The sequence below is a fragment of the Aotus nancymaae genome, unplaced genomic scaffold (genome assembly GCF_030222135.1).
Source record: "Aotus nancymaae isolate 86718 unplaced genomic scaffold, 86718_ANA_hifiasm-v0.15.2.pri h1tg000019l, whole genome shotgun sequence".
NCBI lineage: Eukaryota > Metazoa > Chordata > Mammalia > Primates > Aotidae > Aotus > Aotus nancymaae.
Genome location: NW_026988431.1, coordinates 43908007 through 43922624, shown reverse-complemented (window position 1 = coordinate 43922624; position 14618 = coordinate 43908007). Strand labels below are relative to the sequence as shown.

The following is a 14618-nucleotide window of genomic DNA, read 5'->3' as shown; positions in this document are numbered from 1 at the left end:
GCTAATTTTTTGTATTTTTAGTAGAGATGAGGTTTCACCATGTTAGCCCAGGCTGGATCTCAAACTCCTGCCCTCAGGTGATCTGCACGCTTTGGCCTCCCATAGCGCTGGGATTACAGGCATAAGCCAATACGCGTGGCCTCTTTAAAAGAACTTTAGATCCTCTGACTTTGGAAATATAAATATTTAATTTAAATCAAATTCATATTCCAAGTAAATTGGTTCCAAATGAAGTCATATGACTTAAGTTATAAAATTCCAGCAGTTTTACAAAATAGTAAAGTATTTCTCTTAAGTCAAATGTCAAAGTAAAAAAAGAACATATTTGTAGTTAGTAGTAGTAAACAAGAACCTGTGAAATAAAATACTGTATAAATGGACCTAAGTTTTTAGAACATATTAGAATACACTTAATTTGCAAAAGCTGACAATTAACAATCACTCTTTCTACATACATTCAAAGTGAAGAAGCCACAGTACATAGTTTCTATAGTACATAGCTATACAATCTATGTACTACATAAAACTTTAAACAGTCTAGATTTTAAGGATAAAAATTGAGACAGTCTTATAAGCTATGAAATTTTGTTTCTGGGATACTTCAACTGGGATGTTATCCATAAACTAAAGGATTTGTAGCAAACAGCAACAATAATTAGTCTCCACACACTGATTAACAGGTATAGATTAAGGGAGTCAAGTCTGTGAAATCACTGATCAAGGAATTAGAAGGGAAAAGAGCCAGTTGTAAATATTGAAGGGCTTGATCATCAGAGAGACTTCTATTTTGGAATGGCATAAAATTGAGGAGATTAAGAGCCCATGGAAAAGGCTGTTAATGGGATCATTTCAACGTTACAGTCTATGAAACCTGAAAGCATGAAGAGATATCTGAAATTAAAAATTTATTGGAAGGAAATGCTGACTTTTATGCAGCTGTGGTCACAAATTCTCTTCCACTCAAGAAGTAAAATTTGAAACCAGTTTTCTAACAGTTTATTTGATATTAATATAAATTACCATTCTAAATATAGAGCCAATGAAGCAATTCTAGGAAGACTGAGATGTGGTTTACACTATACTTCAGCCACCTACACAAAAATGCTGTTTTCCTATTTGTAAACATTCTTCAAAATCACTGAACAAAATATATTCCTTTATCCCTACTTTATATAGTCAACATTCCATCACATTTTCAAATATGTGCTACATCAGAAAATGACTCAATGCACGTGGCATGTCTACCTGTTTTAGCAAGATAGTGTCTTTGTAGGGTAACTAACTACACAACAGGGAGAATAAAACACAAACACTCCATACACCAAACTAAGCTACAAAAATTGTCAAAGCTTAAAGCATAAGGTACTTCAGCACTCAACAAACACCTCTTTCTCTTATCTATGCCAAAATTCAACTTCAGAGATCCCTAAATAGGAACCAAAGAAATACAATAAGCATAAAATCAACAAGCACCATCTCCAGTACTATTATCTGTGGAATTTAAATGATTAAAAATATTCTTTAGGTAAAGGGTTATAAAACAACAAATCGGTGGCTATACTATGGTAGCTCTTCCTTCCTCCTAACTTATTGTCTGCCAAGTAATAAAACAAACTTCTAACTTTGGGAATATTCAAAAGCACTGGTTTAGGGGTTAAAGGTCTGAATATGAGTCTATACTCTGTCACCCAATACCTAGGTGACTCAAACTCTAAGAGTCTCAGTTTTTTTAATCCATAAGAAAGGGGGAAGAGATCACTTTCTTACAAATTGTTGAAGAGATCAAATGAAAGTCTATATACACAGGGCCTGACACAACTGAGCTTGCTTTGTGTTTAATATAGCGTGTTAACAGTTTCCAAATTATGCTGCCTATAAATGAAATTTTAAGAGTATCTCAACATGTACCAAGTGTTCTGTCATTATCAAGGTAATATTCAGACAAACAGAATACTTAAACTTGGAGCTACGTGTACCAAAATATTTAGCACATTTCATTAGATAAGAATTCTGATTTTTGGGGCTCAGTGCTCCCAAGGTATTCCCTTAACACAGCTTTATCATAGCATTATAATTTAACATGCAACAATCACTAAAAGGATACTGAAATCGTTTCAAGATGTATTTTAACAACAGCTTCAAGAAACCTTTAACAGCAACTTACTATAAAAATCTAAATTTCTTATCATGACATTTAAGTCCTTCACTCTGGTTCCTATCAAATTAATAATACCATTTTCCAAATGATACATTCTCACTCTTTCACATCATTATACAAAGTGCCTTCTACCTCTGCATGGAAAACTATCCCCTTCTCTTCTTAGTGACTTAATCTGAATGACCATTTTAAGATTTAGTTCAAGAGTTAGCCTCAAAAGAATGTACAAGTAATAATAACGGGTTACTTCTAAGGACAGAAACTGGGTGGCTGGAGGACAGAGGTGGCAGGGAGGCTTTCAATTTTACTGTTCTATATATTTTGAGTTTTGAACTATATAAATACCTATGAAGAGAATAACTTTTAAACAGAAGTCAGTCTACTACCCTCTCAATCCCAACCTGATCTGATGTTCCAAACTGTTCCCATTAGCACCACTCCATCACCACCTACAATATACGTCAAAGTATACATCTGATCATCATTTTCAAGATGAAAATGCTTGAGATCTAGGAGGGCAGGACAGTCTCACATTTGTATCCCAGTGCTCACTACTTGCAGAGCACCATGAAAGCTGAACTGACATATTGTTTTAAATGTTTTCTTGGGCAATCAACCTACTTAATGAGTATTTGCAAACTTTATTTATTGCCACACAATAGTCAAGTGGCAGGGAAGGGGTGACAAGAAGAAAGTTTGCAATTCTCTCATGAAGCACAACTGAATCTATGGTCTCACATATATAAGGCTAGAAGGAATTTAAGGAGGAATCTTAAAATTTGACAAAGTCTCAAAAAAGAAAAACAGAGAAGTTAAATGACTTGACCAAAGAAACCAGCTAAATGATAGAAGAGCCAGAACTGGAACACAATTCCCTATACTTCTTACAACATCATGACTCCTCTGGACTAAAACATCATCTCCTTTTTTCTGACTACATAAATACCATACAATTATACTTTCATGTTAAAATGGAAGATTCTTGGTATGATTCATAGCATGTAAAGTGGTGATCTGGGAGAGCAGTTTGGACACTGAAATATTAACATTTCTGTGATATACGTTTGCCATATATATTATGTTAAAGATTGGTCAAATTGTTTGCATACATCATTTAATCCTTTAAAACTCTCCCAGCTAGGTACAATCCCCATTTTTCTTTTCGTTTTTTTTTTTTTTTTTGGAGACGGAGTTTCGCTTGTTACCCAGGCTGGAGTGCAATGGCACGATCTCGGCTCACCGCAACCTCCGCCTCCTGGGTTCAGGCAATTCTCCTGCCTCAGCCTCCTGAGTAGCTGGGATTACAGGCACGCGCCACCATGCCCAGCTAATTTTTTGTATTTTTTTAAGTAGAGACGGGGTTTCACCATGTTGACCAGGATGGTCTCGATCTCTTGACCTCGTGATCCACCCGCCTCGGCCTCCCAAAGTGCTGGGATTACAGGCTTGAGCCACCGCGCCCGGCCTTTTTTTTTTTTTTTTTTTTTTTTGAGATGGAGTTTCGCTCTTGTTAACCAGGCTGGAGTACAGTGGCACGACCTTGGCTCCCTGCAACCTCCACCTCCCAGGTTCAAGTGATTCTTCTGCTTCAGGCTCTCCAGTAGCTAGGATTACAGGAGTCCATTACCACCTGGCTAATTTTTTGTATTTTTAGTAGAGATGGTGGTTCACCATGTTGGCTAGGCTGGTCTCGAACTCCTGACCTCAGGTGATCTACCCACCTCTGCCTCCCAAAGTGCTAGGATTACAGGTGTGATTCACTGCGCTAGGCCCAATCCCCATTTTTCATAAGGGGAAACAAAAGGATCTATGCCAACTAGCTCAAGGTGAAATGCAGCAGTTAGATTTTAGCTCAGGTATGTCTGACTCCACTGTCTCTGTAATGGTCACTCATACATGTTAACACATAATTAAATATACACTATTGGTTTTATTTGATCAAAACAGATCCTCTCTCCTTTGTTTTGTCTTCAAAGACTAGGTAAAACGGTACACCAAGCAAAGATTTGTTTTGTTTAACATACAAAACCACTTGATAAAAACTAAATAGTACTCTGTTTTAGAAACTAATGGGCTTTGCACTTTGCTTTGGGAATCCTTTATTCATATTAAATGATAAACTTGTGTAATAATGAAGACGAACAGCCTAAAACTAAAAATAACATTTAAAAGTATGCCATCATTATTTGTAATAATTGACACATTAATCACAAACTCCATCTTCTACATAGCAATATTCTTTTAGTAAAAGCTTATGGGAAAAGAAGCTTCAAGTAATTTAACATTTAGACTTTACTTATTTGTCTTGCCTACTCTAATAGTAGGTATATGTTCCAGGCAAACACTAATAAAATTAATTCAGTTATCTGTGGAATTTTCACTTTACATCAAAATTAAATGTACAACTTAAAAGGATGGAAGCACTTTTTTTTAAACAAAAATTAGCTTGGATACAAAAGAATCAAACTAAGTACTAATTATTTAAGTCTAATTTGAGGCTTTAAATTTGAAAGGTAAGCAATCTAGATGAAATTTAATTCACCTGATTTAAGCATAGAAATTATGCAATACTTTCATGCAGGAAACAATCCATCAATATACTTTTAATATATTACCAAGCCAAATTTGAAGAGTATACATCAAAGTATACTTATTAAAGACATAGAATAATGTGTAAGAATGGTGCAAATTGGCTATTGTTCCTACATTTTTATAATGGAGACCCAGTTTTTGCCCTAAGCAATGCCCAATTAAGAATATAATATTGAGTAATTTGGTATGTTCAAGAATTGCTGTGGGAAAGACATATCAATGATTCAGGTATACATATTCTTTGTGGACTCAATAATTAATACAACACCATTGAAAATAGTAGCCTCAAATCACAAGCCCATTGTGATTTGAATGAAAAACTATACACTTAAATAATTTATACTAATTCAGGAATTTTGCTACACTACCCCTTAAATATGATATTTCTTACTAAAAATCTGCTCTTTCAATTAAGGAATTACTTAGGGATTATCATTCAGGCTACATTTAACCAGACAGACCTGCTTTTGTAAAGCTTCTCCTTCCTCATATTGTAAGTATTTAAAGAGTAATGCAATTAAGAAATAAACAGAATCTTCAGAAAAGGAAATACACACTGGACTAAAACAATTCTTCAAAGAAAGAATGAGAACACTGTTCCTCAGTAGGCACAAGTGTTCCTATTTCTTTTGAGACTATATTTCATGCCATTCCACTGTATTTTCTTCCGTCTTGGTTATCTGCTATCATTCTACACTTCCCTTCCCCCAACTCCTGCCATTTTAGGAAAGGAAGGTCAGAATTCTTTTATACTTTCCTAACTACCATTACTCTGTTAGGAAACAGATTTATTAGTACTTGATTGGCGGGGCTATTTGTTCATAACTGATTCTGATCTTTTTGGGTGCAGAGAAAGATAAGACTCCCATTCTTAGACCCAGTACCATATTTCACTATTTCCAAATTAGTGCTATCAGAATTCTTTTTTTTTTTTTTTTTTTACAGACAGGGTCTTGCTGTGTGGCCCAGGCTTCAGTGCAATACTATAACACTGCTCACTGTAGCCTCCAGCTCCTGGGCTCAGGCAATCCCTCTGCTTCAGCCTCCCCAAACAGCTAGGACTACAGGTGGGTGCCACCAGACCTGGCTAATTTTTAAATGTTTTGTAGAGACAGAGCCTTGCTATGTAGTCCAGGCTGGTCTCAAACTCCTGGCATCAAGCAGTCCTCTGACCCTGGTCTTCCAAAGTGCTGCTATTACAGGCATGAGCTACCGCCCCGGCCCAGGATTCTTAAATAACAAATGAATTGGTATTACATTTATTCTCAGGAAGTAGAGAACATATATACTCCTACCACCAGTTCTATATAAAATGACTTCTCATAAAGGTGATTTAGTTCAAGGGTTGTGATCTCCTAAAGAGAAACAAGTGTTACTATAATAATTACTGGAATCTGTATTATTCAGCACATACAAGGCATCATGTTTTCTATAAAAAATTTACCTATGTTTGCTCTATATGATTTAGTCCACATAAAATTTTATATAAGATGTGTCACTGTGAATATAAAAGGCCACACTTCTACAGATATAGCTCATGGTTTGGGAATTTCGGGTACTTTGGAATATCATAAGGCTTTTTGGAAATCTGTCATTTCCTTTATTTTGAGCCATGTTTATGAATAAAGTATTTTTAGTAATCTGTGTGGCACCTCTGATGAATACACCAATATCAGTTTTTATAATAAACAATGTATCACGTATGTATGATTTTACATTTTTATTACTAACTCCCCAGTAAGACCACTCTTAAAGGTGTAGATAGGCAGAAGATAGTATCCAGTATGTGATTTACACATCAACTGTAAACCTACAAGAGCCAAATTACCTTCACAATCCAACAGATAAATGTAAGCTCCCAAGAAACAGAGATTCAAGTAAGGAATTTCCATCTTTAGAGACTTCAATACAGTGAGACTTTCATGTAACAGTGGTCTAAGATCAAGATAGTTCTGCCTCCTGGTATACACTTAGAGTAAAAAAAGAAAAAAAAGCAGAATTTTGTTTAAAATATATACAAATGTACAAACAAAATGTGTATTTATAGCACATACCAGGACACACCACTTAACATTCACAATGTATAATACTTTATCAGTGGTCATTAGCAAACCACACAAATAAAACCATTAACAAGACAGAAATATCTGCACCAAACGATCCTTAGATTCAGGTTTTCCACAGTCTTTTGGACACAGATGACAGCTCACAATTGCAGCCATTCATAAGAGTTCCTGGAATGCGGCCTACAGAGTTCACATTGGTCGGCTATCTATGGAAAGTGATTTGTACTGTGTTCCTTTTCCAAAAGGGCCAGTAATATTTTGCGCCTCCTCTCATTTACAGGAGACTGTTAAGTGTGTTAAACAAGTTTTATAAAGTTCACTATAAAAGTAGCTAGACTTTAAGAACTATATTTTCAACCATCACATCCACCAGTTTACACAAAATCAATTTCAAGAGTCTCAACAACTGACCATAAACCTTTCTAATGAAAATGGCCAGAAAGACAAACTTACCGTAATTAATAATGTAGTCAATAGGCAATGCTAGTTGAGAACTTTTTGCATATACAAGCATCAGCCTTTTAAAGATGTGATAGTATTAACATGTATTACTATGAGGCCTGGTTCTTTAATTATAATTGATTTCAAAATTGAGCCAATACAGAACCTTGTATTAGGTACTGGAACCAAAATCACAAGGAAGAGTTTTCAATGTATCAACCTAAACTACCTCAATCTTTTTAATTTCCCATTTTCCTTCCTTTTCTCAAAGAAATAGACTGTATACTAAAGTCCGAAAATTTTTTTTAAAAAAGCATACATCTTATTTACAAATGTTTCCTTAGGAGCTGAAATATGTCAAACTACTTACAAAGTTTAAATCATAATTACTCAAGACCTCTCACTCTAGTTGGTTTTATTTCACATTTGAATGACTACATGTAACACTGTATGCAGATTTAAGGTGGCAACCCAAAATCACATAAAAATTAAAATTTTCAGTTACGATAGTACTGTCTCCTCAAAAGTACTCATCCCAGTAATTTAAACATATGCCTAGAAAACTGTTATTTAATTTCAAACACAAAATTTTTAAATGCCCTTTTTTTTTAACCAATGCTTTCTATTAAAAAAAAATAAAAACAAAAACAAAACAAAAAACTATTTCTACTTAATGGATTTATTCCTTCACCAGGTATGTTGAACCAGTGACAAAACAGTCAAATGTGTAAGATTACATCTTGGAAACTAGCATGTCAAGTTAAAAACCAATGAAAGACTATAACAAAAATTAGAAATGAACATTTGGTAAGCAATGTAGATTTTAAATGATTGGGGTGTGGGAGGGAAGTGTCATGTTTAAAATAGGACTGCACATTACATCAAAACCCTACAGTGAATTAACTGTTGCAATTAATAAGAACACTGATACAGTAGTATCTGTAGTTCAAATTTCACAAATTTGGAAATGAGATTGTTCAGATTACCAACTCTTAATACAGGTAAGAGGAAAAATAAATGCATTTCTGATGTCATACCCTAAAGAATACATTTCAGAGTTTGCATCTATCAACAGAACTCTCTGCTTCGTGCCTTATCATCGTATTATGCTGTAAACTCAGAGAGGTGTGAAGAGGTGTGAAAATGTGTAATCTGCATTCTTAGGGTGGGTGGGTGGGGGTGTGTGTGGTGTGTGTGGTGTGTGTGTGTGTGTGTGTGTGTGTGTGTACAGAAAGCAGGTTAGGTCAGGAAACCAGTCATCATTTCTTGAAGAGATATGGGGTAGCATACAGGATCAGAGGTAAGCAAAAGGTTATTTACCAACTTATCAGGAAAAAATTGGCTTCTGGCGGCTAGAAAGGGAAGATGCCTGTTGATTATTACCAAAGGTGAAAAAATAAACTCAATCTGTGTTACAGGTGTGTCCCTATGTGTGACAATGGGAGCAACTATAAAAGTAGAGGGATTTTTCTGAGTGGCTTTTGGAATCAGTTTACTTGGTAGTCCCATTCATGCAAAATTTCTCAATGACTAGCTAGCTGAGCTCACTTATGGACACGTGGTATTCTCTAAGAGTTCTCAAGTGAAGAAAGACTCCCCATAAGCAAGTCACCTACAAAAAAAGATGAACTTTAAATTACAAAAAGGAGAGAAGATGAATAAATTCAGTGAGCATTTTTCAAACCAACACAAGCACATAACAAAAATACAAGGCTAATTAGAAATGAGAAGTTAAGAAAAAAACGTGAAGGAACTCAGAAGAAACCATAGGAAGAGAAAGCTTTAACATATATATCATTGTATTCGTCTACATACTAATTATTCTGGAAATCCATATTAGTTTTGATCTTTTAAAAACACCTAAAATTAGCCTCTCAGTAAACAAAAACCACAGCAAAGAAATGTCTAACTGTAAAATTCCTGAAACTTTTTCTATACTTTTTAAATATAATTTTAAAACATTGCAACAAGTCAGCTTTAAAAAATTTGAAATATGTATGTCAATTTACATGTGACATTTTCTCAAAACCACTAAAAATCCTCATTAAACCATAACCAAATATCAGCTGTTGTGGTACTGGTGTAGCAATACACCAATTCTTATTTAAGACATTAAAAAAACTTCCCTAAATACAGGGAACCAATTATTGACATTTACACTATAAACTTAGTCTTAATTTCAAAAATTATAGCTTTCACTACAGTTAAAAGAGCGATCTCAACCTCCCTTTCCTATAGTAGAAAGACTGATGGAAGATAACATCTTTCCAGTACATTTTTTGCTTAACAACAAAAAATAATAATATCTTAGAGAAGTCTCTGGGAAGACTCATGACCTTGTTACCTCCTTTAATCAAAAGGCTGAACTAAGTATGATCTTCAAAGCCGGGCTTGACATTTCATCATTATGTCTCCAGCTTTCCAGATACACTGAAGGAGATTCCTTACATGGATTTTTTTTTTCACTAGAGGGCCTTCTGGTTTTCCAGAAAGGAAAACTTGTAAGTAGTTTTGTTTCAGCCTCAAAACTCACACTGACAAATCTCTCTGCCTTAAGTGTTCGAGTGTGATTGATATGTAAGAAACGGACAATTCTATGGGAGAATAACATACTAGCTATCATCATTAAATGGTAAGATTAAGCTAAAATTCACCTTTCTGAGTAAACAATGTTGCATCCCTACCCATTTTAGTGCTTTTAAACAACTGTGACGAGACCAATTCGCTCATTACACACTTTGACATCAGCATCAGCAGCCTAAATCAATTTTACCAAACACTAAGTTTTATATTTAAAAATGCTAAAGGACCTCAGTTGACAACACATCTCCCAAAGTTGCATCCTAAGCTGCAATGTTGGCCAAGCATTTCTATCAAATATTTAAAATAAAGATTTCCTTACCTGTCTTCATCACCATCAACAGGAATAGCTATGCTGAATACAGAGGTGGCCAGACTGTTCATAGGTGTTAGCTGAAGGGGGTTTGTCAGGGCATCTGCAACAGGCGGCTTCACAACAGGCTTATTTTCAGCAATGAGAGAAAGTGGTGGTTGAGGTAGGGGTTCTGATTTTCTTCTAGTATCGTCGACTTGCCCGACTAAAGGCTGGGTCTGAGTCTGAAACTGGTTTAGGTCAGACTGTGGTAGACTTGTTGGTGCACTGTGTGTTCCTTGCACTAACGGTGGCCCAACGTGCTGGATTATGTTGCTGCTCCTGCTGACTGGCGTATGGCTGCTCAGCTGTTGTGACTGGGCTAGAGGCGCGGGTACATTTGGCATAGTAACAGAAGTGGTAGACACACCAGGCACGCTTGGAGCGGGCACAGCTGCAGGCACGTTTGGAACTCCGGGCACCACGGCGTGAGGGCCACCAGGTACGGCTGACAGCGGACCACTGCCACCCATCTGCGGCGGAGGCACGGACTGGGGCTGCCCAGCCCCGGCAGAACCCATGCCCGCCTGCACCACGCCTCCCACAGCAGCCGGGGACACTCCAGCCGGCTGACACGGCGCGGCCTGCCCGCCTTGCGCTGGTCCCGGCCGGGGGGCCACCGCTTCGTTGGGCTGGGAAGACGCGCCCAGGAGCTGCGCGCCCACCGAAGAGGCATTCTGGCCGGTGCCCACGGGAAGGCTGACCGCCGTGGCGGGGCTCGCTCCGGCGCCGGTGGACGAGGGCTGCGCGGGGCTTGGCGGTTGCAGGCCGGCCACGTGCTGCTGCAGGTACTCACTCTGGCCGGAGGGCTGGACGGGCAGCAAATGTCCGGGTGGTATCTGAGGCTGAGGATACGCGAACTGCTGGGGCTGCGGCGTCGCAGAAGCGCCGACAGCCGGGCCTGGCTGCGGAGGCAGGGGCATAGCCGGCTGAGTCAGGGTTACATTCGTCGGCGGCAAAGTCTGTCCTCCGGGCCCCGTTCCCTGGGGCTGGTTTGGCTGCGAGGCTGCCATCATCGGCTGTGGCCCGGTCGCGGCTCCCGGGAACGGCGGCAGCGGAGCCGAGCTCTGAGCCACAGCCCCACCTACGGGTGGCGGCGGAGGCTGTGGCTGCCCAACGCTAAAACTCTGCGGCTGGGCCAGAGTGGGCTGGCTCATTTTCTCCGACGGGGGTAGCTGTGACACAGCAGTCAAGGAGCTGTCAGTTCCCGAGTCGGGCCCGTGCGCCCCCTGCATGGAAGCCACCACTACCACCACCGACCCTCCCGTGGCTCCCAGGCCGCTGTCCCGCTCTGCAGTCTGGTCAAAAGTATTGCTGTGTCTAATGCAATCCCCAGATCTAGTCAGGACGCTGCTGTCCGAATCCCTCTCATAGTATTCCATACACGTCCATCGGCCGCGTCGATAGGGCTCTCCGCTCCCGTGGTCCAGCTTGATCACACGAAAACGGGAACTACAAGTGGTGGGAGGCTGAGATGGGGTTGCAGTCACTGGCCCGGCGGATGAGCCCGCGACCTGGGGGCCGCCGGGTGCTCCGGAGGCGGGGGACGAAGTGGCGGCCGCCGCCAGGGTACTGGCAAGCGCCCCAGCCACGCTCCGGGTGGAAACAACTCCTCCTCCGTTGGCGGGAGCAGCCGCCGCCGCTGCCAGCTGCCCATCCAGAAGGAGGTTTGGGGAGACGGTCCCGGGAGTCTCCGCATCCCCAACATTGTTAAGTGTCTCTTCGGAGGAGCTGCGCTCGCAGACCTCCTCAGGGCCATAATCCGTGGCCCGAGAGACGTCGAAAATCTCGGAGGAGACGTCCTCTGTGCGTGACTCGTCCGGGTCGTCCAAGCTCTCGGTATCCTCAGTGATGCTGGTGGCCACCTGGGCCGTGGTGACACTGGTGATCTGGAAGCAGCTCTTCTTCTTGGCCGGCATCTTGGACATGGTGAAGAATGCTAGAAGGCAGAGAGGCACGCCGGCTCCTCTGGGTCCTGCCAGAAACCAGGGAGGGCAGAACACTGGCCCCCAAAGACAAAGTCCGAGTCTGCGCTGGGGTCTGAGGCCCGCCGCTGTAACAGTCACGGGCTGATCCAGGCGCTGGCCGCCCGGTGAGACATCCTCCTCCTCGTTTCCTTCTCTGTGTTGGTCTCTTCGGCTCTGCCCCTGTCTCAGTCCCGCGGCGGCTCCTCCTTCCTTTTCAGCTCCCGCAGCCGCGGCGCCTCAATTCAATTCCCTCAGAGGCGGCGAGAGCGCGAACCCAGGGGCGGGCCGGCTGCTTCCTCTCCCGTCTCCCAGCAGCGGTGGTCAGTCCAGCTCGGCGCTCGGCGCGGTCAGCAGGCCTTGGCTGGGGGTGGGAGTGGGAGGGCGAGGAGGAGGAGGAGGAGGAGAAGGAGGTGGAGAAGGAGGAGGAGGAGGAGGAGGAGGAGGAGAAGAAGGAGGAGGAGGAGGCGGCGGCGGCGGCGGCGGCGGCGGCGTGAGGGGCGGTGCTGCCCCGCTCGGGCTCCTCAGGCCGGTGTCGGCGTCAGCTCTGGGCCCTCGGACTGAAGCGGCGAGTCTGGAGTCGGAGATGCCTGATTCAGCCGGGAGCCGCGGGCCGGGGCTGGCTGCAGGTCCGCGGGCGGGCGGTGGGGCTGCAGCGCGGGCAGGCGGCCCTCCCTCCCCGGCTCTAGCCGGAGCTCAGTCCCAGGGACATGTCGACTGTCTCTGGCGGAAACCCGCTCTGGGGGAGGGGAAAGCCGGCTCGGTCCTCCCCTCAGAGGGGGAACCACCCCTGCGGGCGGGCGGCGACGGCGGTCTCGGCCTCTCCTCGCGGCTTCTCTCAGAGAGGGGCGGTGGCGGCGGCGGCAGACCGCTGGCTCGGGAGCGGAGGCGCCCCGGCTGTGTGAGGTAGCGGTGGTGGCTTCTTCGGCTCCTTCTCGGTGTGCCCAATTCCTAAACCCTGGAGAAACTGAAATTCAAACTGCTGAAGCGGCCGCTGCAGCTCCCTCAGCTGGGCCAAGATGGGGCTGAAATGGCCGCGCCAGGGATGCTGGGAGGAGCAGCAGCCCCGCTGCCGCCGCCGCTGCCGACTAAAATGCCGCCGCCGCCGCTGCCGCAGCCACCGCCAGCGCCGCAGCCGCCGCCGTTCCGTGACGCACCGGCGTCGTGACGTCACCGCTCCGCCTCCTCCGGTTTCCTGCAGTTTCGCGTGGAACCTGGGGGGGGGCCGTGGGCGGGGCTAAAGGTTAAAAAAGGGAGCGGTTTCTTTATTTAAAATTTTTTAAATTTAAATTTTGATCTGAAGGTTCTTTAAGAATTGACGAACTAAAGGCAATTTTAAATTCCAAGCCTAGAGAAGCTAAAAACGAGCTAATCAAATGTTTTTCTGTCGGTTTGTTCTCAGACATTGAAGACTGGAGGTCATGTGCTCGTTTCTAATGTTTAGCAAAATCTTAGTGAAACGAGGGCGATAGGAATGGGGGCTGGGGAAAACTTAGATGGGATAAAAAGAGTCCTGGAAGAACTAAATCGCTTGAAAACTTCTGAAAATAAATGTTGACCATTGTAGTCAGAGGAGTAAAATGTACAGAGAAATGGGGATGATTAAACAAGAACAGCAAGCCAGATTGAGTCAGAAAATTATCTTCCTGCCAGAAATGCTGTCTCCAACAACGCATCAAGGGATGGTTACTTGCCCAGGGTGAAGTCAGTTTTAAAAAAAGCTTTAAGGGTTACCAACATATTCCCAAATTGCCTGAATTTGCTGTGATTCCAGGATTCATTTAAACTTTTGAGACTTTTTAATTTCAGCACGAAATCAGCTTATGGGCTTTATAAACGTAGAACCTGCTGCATTATAGTTCTTTTTGTTTATTCTAGAACTGTTAGTAGCAGCCAGGGTGTATATGATTTGGATTGGGCCACGAACAACCATAACGAGTGATAAAGCACCCTTTCCTGTCCCAGTACAAAGAACAACTATGAAAAGAAAGTATTGGCAAATTTATTATCTTGTAGCTAATTCCTGGCCAAAGAAAATGGCAAGGCCATTCTTTTAAGCAGTTAAAAAAAAATGGGGATGGGTCTTAAACTTTGACATACTAAAGCAGTCATCATTTAGGTAAAATCTAAGTCTTAATGGAAATCAAGATTTCATATCTACTGCTATGAAATCTTGATCTACATTAATGCTTAGATTTTAGCAATCATATCATGATAACTTAAATCAGTAAATCATTGAACTCGGTTCTCTAATCTTTGAAGAATAGAAATACTTTCTATCCCAAAAGATGTTTTGAGAATTAAATTTGCGGAGACTTTTTTAGGTCTTTAGTTGTAATTTATAGAGCTAGGTCTTTTAACGTTAGTGGAAACCATGCCCTCCGAACCCAAGTGACTGAAGTCAGAATGTGAAATAAGACCACATAATAACATCCCTATTTCTTAAGGGGGTGGGCCAAAGTAAC

General features: G+C 41.9%; 1 protein-coding gene across 4 annotated transcripts in view; it reads right to left on the bottom strand.

Annotated features, from left to right (window-relative positions):
• Positions 1-12595, bottom strand: part of TSC22D2 (TSC22 domain family member 2) — a 49347-nt gene extending 36752 nt beyond the window's left edge. For 3 of the 4 annotated variants that reach the window (XR_010343471.1, XR_010343472.1, XM_012437110.3), the window contains exon 1: positions 10160-12595. Coding sequence is in view for 1 of the 4 variants with exons in the window: in XM_012437110.3 (XP_012292533.2) it covers positions 10160-12117 (1958 nt within the window). In the remaining 3 variants the exon portion in view is untranslated. Of the gene's footprint in view, positions 1-6578; positions 6720-10159 lie in introns of all 4 variants that reach the window. The other variant, XR_010343473.1, reaches the window with a different exon arrangement.
• Between the last annotated feature and the right edge of the window lie 2023 nt (positions 12596-14618).